Source organism: Megalobrama amblycephala, linkage group LG1 (genome assembly GCF_018812025.1).
Source record: "Megalobrama amblycephala isolate DHTTF-2021 linkage group LG1, ASM1881202v1, whole genome shotgun sequence".
Classification (NCBI taxonomy): Eukaryota; Metazoa; Chordata; class Actinopteri; order Cypriniformes; family Xenocyprididae; genus Megalobrama; species Megalobrama amblycephala.
The window spans coordinates 6,396,647-6,411,838 of NC_063044.1; the positions used below are offsets into that span (position 1 = coordinate 6,396,647).

Sequence of the window (15,192 nt, forward strand, 5' to 3'; positions counted from 1 at the left end):
AAACTAGTTTGCCTTCATTGTGTTTATGATTGCGCTCTTGCAAACTATTCTAACTCAAACTTTCAGGGGAAATGTTTTTAAATAAAGATTTGTCAGTGATGTTGACGTTGAAGTATAAGGAAGTCATGTATCCTTAGAAGGCAGCTGCATATGTAGTTAATAGACAGCAAGGCAGCTCACTAGGTTTAGGAACAAAGCATTTTGCTGTTTTGGATCTTTCTCACACTTTTTTAGAAATTGGCCCACTTTCGCTGCTTGGCAGCCTTTCGCGTGACGCTCGCCTGAGATCCTTCCACGATTTATGTGGCTTTCTCCTCACCATTTTTCCTTCCTTCATCCATTCTCGGTTTCTCCCTCCCTCTCCGTTTTGGCCAATTACATAACGTTGCGTACGTTTCTCAAAGCATTTTTTACAGGAAGACACTTGAAACGGGGCAAACAACAGATCTCAAGCTCCGTTGGCGGGAGCGCCTTTGAGGAAAACAGATCGATTGGCATGTTTTGTAAAAATAAGGAGGTGGGAGAGAAAGGGGCCATCCGTTTGTGCACCCTGTGAACTGTACAGAGAAGAACACTTTCAGGGAGGGAGAGAGATGATGGGAAAACAGCAGGGGTGGGAGAAGAAAATCCAAGGAGGGAGATGGAGAGAGCGAAAGCGCAGAGAGAGGGGCCCTGTGGAGGCGGAGTGGAAACTGAGGTTTCCTGTCTGAGAAGGCGGCTGGCTGAAGGTGGAGGGGCGGCAGGAAAAAATCTCTCAGCTTCGGGACTGTGTTATGTGTGTGTGCCAGGGGAGGAGGGGTGGACGCATACTATGGTTTGGGTGTATGTGCGTCAGGAGAGGTGGGGTCAGTCTGCCACAGGGAAGGTCAGGAATGGAGAGAGACAAATATGGTTAAAGCGATAAAACCTCTTAAAAGTAAAGGCTCCTTAAGGGTTCACCTCAGCACCTTTTTGGCTGTATAAGGTTGTTGAATGGCTCTTTTTGTGTTATAATAGGTTCTTCAGATTAGTGTGTTGGTTTCTGGGTTGTTTAAAGCACCATTGATGCTTTTCTGAAGCACTTAAAGATCTGTGTGGACCTTTTGCCTATTGTACTTTTATGCAATTGGAATGTTTGACTGTTCTAATTGGAACCTTTATTAGGGATAGACAACACTGTAGGTTCAGCAATGAACCATCATCTGCTGCATACATTCTTAAAAATAAAGGTTCTCTATTGGCATCAATGCTACCTTTAACATCTATAGAATCTTTCCACTGAATGAAATGTTCTTTATAGTGGAAAAGGGTTATTTAGGTTATTAAAAAGTTCTGCAGACAAAGAAAAAAAATGTTTCTTTTAAAAACTGATCACTGAAAGTTTCTTTGGATAGCCAAAAATGGTTCTTCTGTGGTATCACTGGGAAAACCCCCTTTTTGGAACTTAGAGTTTAAGGTTCTTCAGCTGCTATTTGGATCTTTGATTGATTATAGTGTACTAGTGACACCAAAATTTCAGCAACTGAAACTGCAAATTTCGATTTTGGAATAGATTTGGAGGGCCGAAATCATTGACTGAAACAGTTAGTGCTTCTCGGATGATGCGTTTTGACCGTGTCAGCATCATGCGGATAAGCTAACAGGTAATAACATGTCAGCAGTGTGGACACACTTCATCGTGACCAAAAATGATGCTACAGTAGTGTAACGGACGTAGGCCGGTAAGAGCCGTGCGTGTAAACCTCACTCCCCTGATCTCAAGAGGCGCTCTAGCGACTGATACTGGAGACTGTGGTCTTTAGCCTGTTTGTTAGAGAGCCATGCCAGCGGACCCGGGTTAGAGTCCTCTTTCCCGAACAGGAGGGGTTACAGTAGCAATATGTAAAAATTTGTTCGGCTGAAATAGATGAGGTGGCTTGTTGTCAAAGAACTTTACTATGACTGGTTTCTCACCTGTGAACATGACACCATGAACAGCAAAACCAAGTCTGATTACCCAAATTTAATTACCAAAAATGTATTTTTCGTTTATTTTTCTTTCTTTTTTCCGGCTAAATGAAAACTTCAGTTTCAGCGTTTTTGGTTAAAAAAAAAAAAAATCCAAATTCAAAGCAATGAACCACTGAACTTGAAAAAGGTCTGCTATAGCATGAGGTTACATTTTTAAGAAAAATTCAAACGGAAAATTAATTAAAATGTAGAAATGTTGAATGTTGATAAAGATATTTTCCATAAACAAAACAGTATAATGACCAAAAATGCACCAAAAATACAAAAAAATAAATAATAATATATAAAACTGATTCAATATTAAAGCTGTTATTTAATAATACTCTTCACTTCTACAGTGTCTCTAAAATCTAAACCCATTTAAAGTGGTAGATTGCTTTCAGTTACGAGAGCCAATGCCATTGACATCCAACCTGGTGTGGCATCTCCTTTTGTGCAAAAATCTTTTTCCATTACTTAACCCAAAAATTAAAGTAAACGTTACTGTAAAAACCAAACATGCTGGCTTGGAACATGGAGGTTAATAAATGATAACATAATTATTTATCCTAATCCTTTAATGTCCATGGCAAAATATTAAAAAACTTGACATCAAGCTGTAAACCCCATTTTAGGAACCTCCTGTTCTGTCATCATTGCTTTGTACCAATGTTAGTTTTTGCTCAGTCTTATGTAACTTCATTACGTTGAGTTTGATGAACTTAAACCATTTAAGGCAATCAGTTTCCTCAAACCATTTAAGCAGCTATATAGTTGTTAAGACTTAGTTAGATCTGTTACCTGAATTTAAACTGAATGAGTGGAATACACTTAAAATCTTTAAAGGATTAGTTCACTTTCAAATTAAATTTTCCTGATTATTTACTCACCTCCATGCCATCCAAGATGTTCATGCCTTTCTCTCTTCAGTCGAAAAGAAATTAAGGTTTTTGATGAAAACATTCCAGGATTTTTCTCCATATAGTGGACTTCAGTGGAGCCCAAACGGTTAAAGGTCAAAATTACAGCGATCCCAGAAAGAAATAAGGGTCTTGTCTAGAGAAACCATCGCTCATTTTCTAAAAAAAAAAAAAAAAAAAAGGAATTTATACGTTTTAACCATAAATGCTCATCTTGAACTAACTCTCTTCTTCTTCTTCTGTAGACGCTGCTAAGTGTATTACTGCCCTCCACAGGTCAAAGTTTGAACTAAATTGTCATGTACAATATGCTAGTGCAAGTATATAACAATTAGTTCAAACTTTGACCTGTGGAGGGCAGTAATACACTTAGCAGCGTTTACATTGATGGAATTCTAATAGAGAAGAAGAAGAAGAGAGCTAGTTCAAGATGAGCATTTATGGTTAAAATGTATATTATTATTGTTTTTTTTGTTTTTTTAGAAAATGAGCAATGGTTTCTCTAGATAAAGCTCCATTAAAGTCCACTATATGGAGAAAAATCCTGTAATGTTTTCATCAAAAACCTTAATTTCTTTTCGACTGAAGAAAGAAAGGCATGAACATCTTGGATGACATGGGGGTGAGTAAATTATCAGGAAAATTTTTATTTGAAAGTGAACTAATCCTTTAAGTTAAGTTTACTCTATTCCAACACTAAAATATAAGTGAATCTAACTTAAGATATATGAGTTTACAGTATTCATACTTATTGGTTTTAAAACTTAAATGGTTTAAGGCAATCGGTTTCCTCAAATGGTTTGAGTTACCGTAATTTATCGGGTTTTACAGTGCTTAAGAGTATAGACATTTATTGTCAAATAATTCATTATATGTATCACAACCTAAAACTCTGCAAAGAAAAAGGCAACTTTAAAAATGGCTCACAGATGTGTAGTGATCCATCAACCCACAAATATTTTTGCTCCATCTACAGGGGTTTCTTCGAGCCCTGTTAGTGGCCACATTAAACCCCCAAGCCAGCCCATCTAGCAGGTCTAGACATAGCCCTTCAGGTGTGGGACATCTTTGAGGGAAAAAAAAAACACTTTTTTTCTGATGAAGAGCATTTTTTTAGCAGTGGTGTAGAATTTCAGCAGGTTTCATCACCTGCAGGTGGTCTCATGGGGAGCTCATGATTGCGGACATATACAGATGACTAAAAAACATGACCAGCTGACCGCCTGCATTTATAACCAACATTTCAACCAGCTGGCCACATGCTCATTAAATCCAGCCAAAATGCAGCGGTACTAATGCCAATGCAGACATGGAATTAGTGTGTGGGTAGCCTTTTGAATACAGATCAAATCCAGACACTTTTCGACCAAATAACACAGATAATGATTCAGTTGCTGGGAATTTCAGACCAGTTTCTTTCTTTAGAAATGCTTTTTAAAATAGTTTACACTATTTTGTACGTCATAGTTGTTTACGGATACTGATAAAAAAAAGCGTCATCTCTTTTAGCTATGGCTAATAGGTTGTTTGTGGTGCTAAGCATTGAATTCATTACACATTTAATAAAAGCTTAGGTTTGGGAGCATTAGTGATTCATTAATATCGCAAATAATACACAACTCTCTCTTTATGTACGATATGCTTGAGGCAGGGTGAACCAAGGTCTTTGGACACCTGCAAGGCCGTTTTCATTCAAGTATTGTTGTGACAGTGATGAGAGAATGTAGCTCAAACATGTTTTTACATGTATTTGAGATATTAGAAACTTCATACAAGGTTTTTGGATGTTGGGATGTGAGCCCAATCTGGTTCGTGTGTGTTTGCAGGGGTAAAAGAGCTCTCCTGTGGACGACCTCCCAGGGCCAAAGCACTGGGAATATAGAATTACACCCACAGTTCAGTACAAAGGAACTCGCACTCAAAAACACATGCGTTTCACGCTCACACCCAACAGCTGGCTCATAAAACACACAATCGCACACCAGCCGCCATTCACAAATGAGTATAGCTATCAGCCAGGCTCAGGTCCACCTGGGAAATTCATACTTATGAGTTCAAAATTACAATAACAACGTGATGTGCGTTTGGGTTGGAACAAAATGTACATGCTTGCCAATTTCTTTCTTTCTTTTTTTTTCATTTTTAAAGACAGAAAGCTTTTAAGCACTAATGCAACAAAATGAAGAGCAAATCATGTGCATTTTGTGCACAATTGGGGCTTTTTTATTCAGTCTGTATTGATGTAGAGAATGATGGGTATGGTCACGTAGGCTTATAACCTCATCGCTATATAAAAATGCATTACAAGCTAAACCAGTGATATTTTAGTATTTATATTTATATACTGTTACAGTATTTATTAATATTTTGAATTACCTTTTATTTTTACTTTTTTTTCATTTTAATTTGTTTAATTATTAGTAATTTTGTTATGTGATTGTCTTTTTTATATATTTCTATTTAGCTTTAATATTTAGTTTTAGTAATTTTAGTACTTCAGCTTAAATCCTTTAAGTTTTTCCATCTAATATTTGCCATTTTTATTAGTTTGTTTTTTTATATTTCAATTTAGATTTCATTTATATGTAAGTTTTACTAATTTTAGTACTTCAACCTAAGCTAGTTGTAGAGCTGTACGATTCTGGATAAATTTTTTCAAACAGAGATCACGATTCTTCCACGATTCTGAACAGACAACTAAACTAAATAACGCAATTTACAAGATGTTCTGACAGAATGTTAACTGCTGGCGTCTATTTAAAGCGTTTAATTAATTTAAATGAATTATTTTTAAAAATCGGTTTGAATGAATGATTCAATGACTCACTCATAAATACTTCACTTGTTTTTATAACTGGATGAATTAGCATTTTTTTGAACAAATCTTTTGAATGAATGATTAAATGACTCATAAATACTTAATATGTTTCATTACTGGATGAATTAGCGTTTCTGAACAAATTTCTTGAATGAATGATTCAATGACTCACTCATAAATACTTCATATGTTTCATTACTGGATGAATTAGCGTTTTTGAACGAATCGTTGAATGAATGATTCAATGACTCACTCATAAATACTTCATATGTTTCATTACTGGATGAATTAGCGTTTTTGAACGAATCGTTAAATGAATTATTCAATGACTCACTCATAAATACTTCATATGTTTCATTACTGGATGAATTAGTGTTTTTGAATGAATCTCTTGAATGAATGATTCAATGACTCACTCATAAATACTTCACTTGTTTCATTATTAGATTAATTAGCGTTTTTGAATGAATCTCTTGAATGAATGATTCAATGGCAAACACATTTTTAACAGTAATATGTCACCACCTACTGGAAGTCCAAAGTTACTTTCAAAAGGTGATTTACTCTATTTTGATGGCTTCCATAGATGTCAGTGTTTATATGCGAACTATAAACTTTTACTCCAGTACTTCTGTGATAATTTGAATATTTGCCACATAGAAATAACAATACTGTGTGGTTGAAAAGACTGTTTGTGAAGCTGTTTCATACCTATTCATGACAACTGAGCTGAACTCTATATACACAATTAAACCTTCTGACACAAAACTTCCCACTGGTAATGTAGTTTTAGTGTGCTTAACTCACAAAAACTACTATTCAACATGACCCAAAAGCAGAAATAGATCACTCTGAGCGCGTCGTGACCTGTGGCGGGCTGAAATCTTGGGTTAATTAGGATCAGCTCAGAGGTTTGACCTCACAGGGCTGATGAAACCCATACCCTCTCGTTGACCCTGCCTTATCCTGACCCCATTCTTTGCCCACATCACCCCTACCCAGGAAATGGCAGATTTGGTGACTTCCGTGGGGGGCAAAGGGGTCCGGTCGCCGAGGCCTCTGGCCACCGGGGTCACAGCGGAGGCACAAACATTTCATTCAGCGCCGCACCATGTGGAACCCAGCGTCCCGCTCCAAACGCTCTCCCTCAGTGTTTACTCTACAGGGGAGAGGAACGAGGGGGTGGCAGGACACAGACAATGCTGCCTTTTAAAGCCCTGCCAAGCCCACAGTGGGGTGGGGAAGTCTGCATGGGGCAGAGCAACACCTTCTCCCAAAACTTCACATTCAAGCGCTACTGCTTGGCTCTGTATCACTCCAGAACCTCCTCGGCCAAAGGAACCCGGCCGTTTCCCTGCGACTCTTGAGTTAGTTTGGAGGTTTTCTGAGGTGAACAAACAGATGCAGTGTTTATATATGATGTAGACATAACAAAACCTGCAATGTATAAAGCTTGAATGATATAGCACTGCCCTCGTAGTGTCTGAGGCTAATATTTACCTTCTCCAGTCAGCACATGTGCACTGCAAGAGAGAACATGATGCTTTATCAAACTTAATAATAGTCTTCACTAAAACTATTTGTTTTGCTGATTTAATGAGATAATTCACTAAATGCAATGCAGACATCTTGTTCAGCCAATAAATTCTTATCAAGGCAAATACAGCCTCTGTTTATATGACACTTAAAGTGAACTCTGCAACCTCTGAAAGAGAAATGCATTACAATGATCAAAAGTGACAAGATTGCTGTTCTTTCTCTCAACATTGTTGGAAAAGATGTTTAATGAGCATCAAATCAGTGATTTCTGAAGGATCGTGTGACACTGGAGACTGGAGTAATGATGCTGAAAATCACAGGAATAAATTACATTTTAAAATGTATTATAATAGAAAACAGTTATTTTGAATTGTAATAATATTTCATAATTACTGTTATATGCTACTGTTTTTTGGTATATTTACTACTATATTTTTGATCAAATAAATGCATTCTTGGTGAGCATACTTATTTCATAACCATTTAAAAAAATTTACAGACAAACTTCAATACTTGCTCAAACTGCAAAAAAATATTTTTTGTTTAAATTATTTTCCAGATAAAATATCTATTCTGTTTATAAAGTATAAACAAGTTAAAAACAAATGGAAAAAAATCTGCCAGTAAAAGTAAATGTATCTTTTTTTCTTTTACAAAAGTGTAAAAGTAAAAAAAATAATTATAAAAAAATATACATAATAGTCTAAAGGCCTGTACACACCGGGACGAATATCGCCTGGTGACTAAACAAAGGGCGCCAATGTGAGTGTGCACACCAACGCGAAAAACGGCAGGTGTAAAGCGCCATTTTTTTAAAAACGCCTCATTCGTTTTTTGTGGTTTGATGCACCGCGTTAAAAACTGGCCGACCAATGAGATTGGCGCTTTTGTTCACGTGCATGGAGCTGTTGAAGTTACAGTAAAACGTGACTTGGTGGTGCTCAAGCACAAAATGGTCTTGCCGAGCACACATTACTACCAAGATGACGAAGAGAAAGTAAGTAGACGAGGAACACTCTAAAAAGAACAGAGTGCACTCTAAAAAAATGCTGTTGGTTTGAAAATGGACAAACCCAGCGATTGGGTTAAATGTTTGCCCAACGTGCTGGGTAGTTTCAAATCAGCAATGTCATTCAATACGAATTTGTTTAGTCTCTGATAAGTTTGGAAAACATCTGGAGGAAGTATTGTTAATCGATCATGTTTTTATGCAGGTAAAACCGCATTTCTCAAAAACCCAATATGCCGGGTGAAATGCTTTCCCCCCCTAATGTGATAAATCAGATTATCATCTATGTCAAGTCCCTTCTTATTCATACAAAAGATTGGATTTGTGTAGCAAACCTCATGATCTTTAACCCCAGATGGGATGTGGCTGATCCAGGCATGAAGAACTTATGTTGTAAGGCGTTTATGAAGTCGTATGACAGGCATGCACTACAAATCTGTAGCCTATCAAAAAGTACCCGACTCTGACCCGTCCCATTCCTCAGAGCCATTTATTACCTGGTACCTTTCAGCAGAAAAACGACACAACTTCCCCCTCCTCATCCAGAATCTTCTCCTCAAAGCGGTTGGATTGTACCATTGTTGAGCAGTCTGGGAAATGTGAGGGGGGTCGATCGTGGACGGTTTGGGGGGCTAATTAAAATAAGGAAGAGATGATTTATTGCAGCTGGCCTTAGGCATGGACTAGTAATGGTTTACACATGGAGCCGTAACCAGCATGAGGAGCTCTTTTGTGTTGGAAACTTTCTGTCTTTCCTGACTGAATCATGTTGGAGCTCAGGAATAATGGCGGAAGCTATTGTAGTTGGTATCGAACATAAGTTTTCTCTATATGATTTAGTTCTCTATATGAAGAATGGCGATCAAGCTTTGTGCAAAAAGCATCCGTTCTTTAGCTAGAAGTGAAACTGAGAGAAAGAAATGTTAAATTGGCCAAAATGTTTATATTGTACTGACCAAAAACACTTGAACACATCACACTGTAAATACGATTTCCAAACTTATGGAGTATGAACTTCCCTGGTGGTCTTACCTTCTGACGGAGTTCCAACTTTAATCAAACACACCTGACGCAGCTAATCAAGGTCTTTGAGTTCACTAGAAAATCACAGGCGGGTATGTTAGCAGTAAACTAAACAGCAGGAAGGCAGATAACCAGGACCAGGGCTGAGCATCCTCATGTCCATCAGAAGAAACACACAACCAGGGCTTGACGTTAACACCCGCAGCAGTGGTGTGGAACGCAGTCGCTCCTACTAGCCACTTTGTTGGTTGAATTTTATATATAATATACAGGCTATACATTTTCCTATTCTAGTCTTTTTAAAAGGCATCTGAAATAATAAACTGTGTCCAGTGTAGTGTTGTCAAAAACACTGATTTTTCTAGACATTGAAAAATAACGCTTCCAATACTCATTTTCAGCAGAATAGATACCAACTCTTTCTCGCACTCCCATCTCTTAGATGAATATAGTTGCTGTTGAATTTCGGCGTGGGATTGCGTGTATTTTGCATAATTTTACTCATTCCCCAAATTTTGTGCTTACACCCAAAGTGCGCGAACATAAAGCGGCCTCTCAGTACTAAATTGAGCTCTTTTTCGCTGCTTATATATTGTGCTTAAACAGTTAAATTCACACAAAGTTATGACAAAATGTCGGTCTTGGCGAGTATTAACGTAAACACAGTCAGTTCTGTTTTAAGTGAACGTAAACAGTTGAGAAAGAAAACGCATGTGTATCAGTATAATGGATTCGTGCGTCAGGTCTTAAAGTGACAGCAGCCTAATATACCTGCTGCCAAATTATGAGATAATATTAAAAATATCTATATGGTAGTTTTTCCCCATGGTATCGATGTCAGAATTGTGGTCAGTGTAAATGCTGAGTGGCTAGTAACTTTGGAAAACCACTAACCACAGTGGCTGGTGAGCAAAAAAGTTAATGTCAAGCCCTGCACAGTGCACACAACCCTTGGCTGATATTACTTCAACACACTCCTTAAATAAAGGCTTTTTGCAGAAAACAAAATAAAATTGGCTGATAAGCAATTTGGTATAATGCATCCTTAAAATTGACCTAATTTAAATCCGTCCTGGACAGCTCATCGGTGGATGTTATTTAATAATAATAAATCAGTGTTCATTTTCATAATCTTAAAAGCATCCAAACTGCAATATTTAATATATTTAACACAATAACAACTTTTGATCAGGCATTACCTCCTGGGACTCGATTTTTCATGACACCAGCACAACAAGCATACTTTTAAACGCTCAAGACAGACGTCACCACCTGAACCTCACAGTGATTTACTGCCGACCGCGTTTTTCGCTTGATATTTGCATAAAGTTGATATTTGCATAAACTGCCCAAATTTTTGACGCTCTCAGCGCTTTCTCCAGTCCGCTGTCAATCTCACAACGCACTGCACGAGCGTGAAGCTTAACTTCCGTAGGAAAATGCCGAAATCTTTGGACATACCATTTGAACACTGTATGAATACTTCCGGCATTTCTGTCACCAATTTCGATGTTATCATTGTGTGCCGCATTAATAGTGACGCAAAAGACAGTTGGAAATCCAATTTGAACAGCCAGAGCAGGGTTGCCAGGTTTTCACAACAAAACCCACCCAGTTGCTATTCAAAACTAGTGCAATCGTGTTTCAGGAGGAGTCCCCTGGTAAAAATGGCGTTCCGGCAGGTAAAATCAGTGTTTTTGGCGGGGTTCCCCTGGTAAAATTCACATTTGGGGGCTAAATATCATGTTATTTGGGGTCGCTTCAACCTGTGGACATAAAAAACAACCTGTGGCAACAGTGTTAAAGTAGCCCAATTCCGTGGGAAAACCGCAGACTTTCCAACACTGAATCAGATCGTCCAGACTGAGACGCATCTGTAAAAACCTGATTGGAATCGCATTCAAACCACCTCCGAATCCGATTTCATGTGTTTTTTCGCTGTCCAGACTGGATAAAATCTGGATATGCAAAAATTGGATTTTTGCTGACAGACATGGCCTGACTGTTTAAACAAATGTAATGCAATGTGGGAAAACCCGTCGGCTATCGCGATGGAACGTTTTCAGTAAAGTAAAAAAAAAAAATAGGTAAAATGTCATTTTTTTGTCAAAATTGGGTTTTCATTAAATTATCATTCTACAACATCTTGTCTATCATCTCTGAAAATATCTTGGCAAAATTCGCCTGTTAAGTGCAGAAAAATAGCGATTTATTGTGGCAAGGCTGTCTTTCTCTAACGTTACCGTTTAAGAGGTAAAAAAAAAAAAAAAACGGACATAGCTTTCCCTCTCTTAACACTGCAACGACAGTTCACTTATCAAAATAAACCACATAACATGTAGAATGAAGGTGTATTAATGCAAATTTCCCACCAGTCCTGTATAAACTATGGCACGCAGAATTTTTTTTTTTCTTATAGCCTACAACGTTATCGTGAGAAGGCGGGGCACAAGAGAACAACGGAGCGATACTGAACACACATGTTCTAATTATGTGTTTATTCGAGGTTGAATTCAAATCAAATACTGTCCAACTGCCCATACTACTTCTGAATAGGATTTCTACTTCATAAAACGTATGAAAATAATGTATGGAAATATATGGTTCAGATCACTCAATAAATGCAGGCGCCCTTAAATGGTCAGATATGGAGCTTGGGTGTCATCTAGTGAAAAAGTTTGGTACTGCGCACAAACAAAATTTTACTGAAAGCTCATTTTTGAAATATTTCAACCTAAAATTTGGAATGTTGACATTTTTGGCTTTTATTTTCTAGAGTAAGACATGCTTTGTAATATATTATTATAAAACATATACAATTATATTTTTACATTTTTACAAACTTCTTCTATAACTTTTCTCAGAATACCGTTCCTGAAAATCAGAGCGATCAGCCGACTTCAGATAACCATAACTTTTGTTACAGACAAGCTATGAAAGAAGTAAAAACAGACTTGGAAAAGGCTTGAATCTAATCTTTCATATGTTATTTAAACCTGTGATTGGTAAATTTCACCATGTGATGGGTTTTCGCAGGTCACAACACAACTGAAAAACACTGACACTTAAAAACATGGATAAAAACAAGTCCCCTTCCCTACATGTTTTTTCTTGTTTAAATGTCCTGATTCTCTCAGAAATATGTGATATTGTGGGCTGTGAATGATGCTTTTAGGTTCTGACTGGAAGCTCAGAGTACATAACAGAGTCGAGTTACACAGAGTGAGTTTTTATCCGCTGTATTGAGACACAATTATGTGAAAATCATTAACTAAACCCTTAACATGCCACACATATCACATCTCTAACCGCACCCCAGTCTGAGATAGCGCACGGGTAACCTCTCCACTTCAGGACGCTAACAAAAAAAAACACCAGACGGCTGGAGATACTACAGATTGCACATTAACTCCTGCCGTGACGCAACCTGTTTATTCTTGTGACCAATCAGCATTTCCTTTTTTTTCTAAGCAAGTTGTTGTCTGTCTGTTTCTTTGGCATGCCATCAAAGACCCAAAAGCGGACCATTTGAGAACTTTTTCAGAGGACACAGTTCATTTCAGGACGCAGTTCAGGGTCAGAAGATGTTGTGCGAATGTGTGCGGGGGGCGGAAGATGCAGATCTGGTTGATAATGCAGCTCTGTGTGCGGTTATCTGCTGATTATTGGTCCTGTCGGCTGGGTTGTTGAACTCGATCACCCACTGCCTTCACCTCGCTGACCTTCCTCATGTTGGCACAAGCTAAACCCTCTCAAAGAGCCATTCAGCATGACTGGATGCATGCATACGCACTTATATATGTCACACAAAAAGAGATGTGAAACTGTGGTTAAAGGTGGAGCTTTGTGAATGTTGTATTTCACATGGAGTCGGGAGGAATGTGGAAGCAGTAATGGGTGTAATTGCCAGTGTGCTTTGTGAGGACAGTTTGAGGCAGGGGGGGATGAGGGGAAGCTGGTGAAAGTAATTGTGTGAGATCGGGGATGGTTTTTCAGGGGCGCTGACTGTGTTTTCGGTGTTTAGAAAGACAATGAGCAAGAGGGAGAAAAACTTCCTTGCAAAGTATGAATGTCTCTAGTGAAATTCAGGATTTGTGTGTGTGTTTACATATGAGGCTGTATACTATTATACTACTCACACTATTTCTGCGCTACTGAATTTAGGATGCATAGTAAGCAGAGTATGCAAATTGCTTCCATGCAACAATGTACACAAATTAGAGTAGTTTCTTATGTTCATCAAGGCTGCATTTATTTGATTAAATGTACAGTAAAATTTTGAAATATTATTACAATTTAAAAGGTTTTTTTTTTCTATTTGAATATTTGTTAAATTGTAATTTATTCCTGTGATCAAAGCTGAATTTTCAGCATCATTACTCCAGTCTTCAGTGTCACATGATCCTTCAGAAATCATTCTAATATGAGGATTTAATCTAATATGAGCTCAAGAAACATTTCCGATTATTATCAGTGTTGAAAACAATTGTGCTACTTCAAATTTTTGTAGAAACTTTAATACATTTTTTCAGGATTATTTGATGAATGGAAAGTTCAGAAGAACATAATATATTTGAAACAGAAATTTTGTAGAATTATAAATGTCTTTACATTTACTTTTGACCAATTTAATGTATCTTGGCTGAACACAAGTACAAATTTCTTAAAAACAAAACTTCTACTTTTTGACCCAGACTTTTTAAAGCTATTGTATGATCATATGTATTTTTTTAAGTAGTAAATAAAAATTTGGATCACCAGAATTTAAAAAAAAAATAAAACAAAACAAAACAAAGCAAAAGCAAATGATCAGAGCTGATTATGTTCTATAAATAATGATGTCGCAGACCTTAACGCAACCTGTTGACAATTACTACATGGCACAAACTGATTGGTTCCTGTTGTATCTGCAGCCAATGACCATGCTGCTCAGCATTTAAATAGTTGGTCAATGTTTGCTATAGCAGAGTTCCTCTGAAACCCTCCACCTCCCCAGCTCCACCTGTATAGATACTGTACTTGCAGGAATATCAGCAGAGTAGTAGCAAATCTATTCCGTCATGTAATATGACAAATCTTTTTGTCATATTAGCTATTACCATGCTAAACTCTTTTGTGAGTTGTCATATATATATATATATATATATATATATATATATATATATATGAAAGAAGATACACCTAGGTTAGCTTGAGGGTGATAACCTTCATGGGATAACTTTCATTTTTTGGGTAAATTATTCCTTTAAAACATACTACATTTAAAAAGTAAAGAGATGCCCTAACAACTATCACCAAAATCCACAAAACAACCTTCCCATCTGAATGTTAATTCTCACCTAAATTGCTCTCTGTGTCTCTGGTTTCAGGCTCCGGTCCGCATGCTGTCATGCTGTCCTTAGATGAGCCACTGGACCTGAAGGTGCCGAGGGGGCGGGTCGGTGGGCGGGACAGAGGTGCCATGTCTCCGTCCACTCTCACTCCCTCTCCCATACATGCCAAGGGGGCCGGGCAGCTACGGATGGCAGACGACGGTACCGCAGTCATCATTCCAGCGTCTCCAGCCTCCCCACACACAGGTAAACAAGAGAGATTCAGTATAACATCAAATATAAATGCAGGGAGTGTAACAGAGGTGTGTGTTTGCAGGTGTCCTGCAGGACAAGTCCGAGACCCCCACACCGCCCGCTGTGGACCTCAGCATGTCCCCGTCCTCCCGCAACACCGCCTGCTCTCCGGATCTCTCCAACGGAAACGGCTCAGCTCCCATTTTCCACGGGGTGAGTCGACAACGCTAGGGAAGAGTACAACATGGGTACTCAGAAGAACTTTCTTACTAAATATACTAGTACTATTTATGCAAGCAAAAACTTAGCTTCGTTTTTCAGTTTTATGATCTGTTGCAGTGACATTTT

The 15,192-nt window shown here is 37.9% G+C and overlaps 1 protein-coding gene across 2 annotated transcripts in view; it reads left to right on the forward strand.

The window, feature by feature from the left end:
- glis2b (GLIS family zinc finger 2b) overlaps positions 1-15,192 on the forward strand; it is a 54,400-nt gene that overhangs the window by 31,304 nt on the left and 7,904 nt on the right. Inside the window, exons 2-3 of one of the 2 annotated variants that reach the window (XM_048181217.1) lie at positions 14,640-14,856; positions 14,927-15,057. In XM_048181217.1, coding sequence (XP_048037174.1) covers positions 14,667-14,856; positions 14,927-15,057 — 321 coding nt within the window. In that variant the 5' untranslated portion in view covers positions 14,640-14,666. The remainder of the gene's footprint in view (positions 1-14,639; positions 14,857-14,926; positions 15,058-15,192) is intronic. The other variant, XM_048181226.1, reaches the window with a different exon arrangement.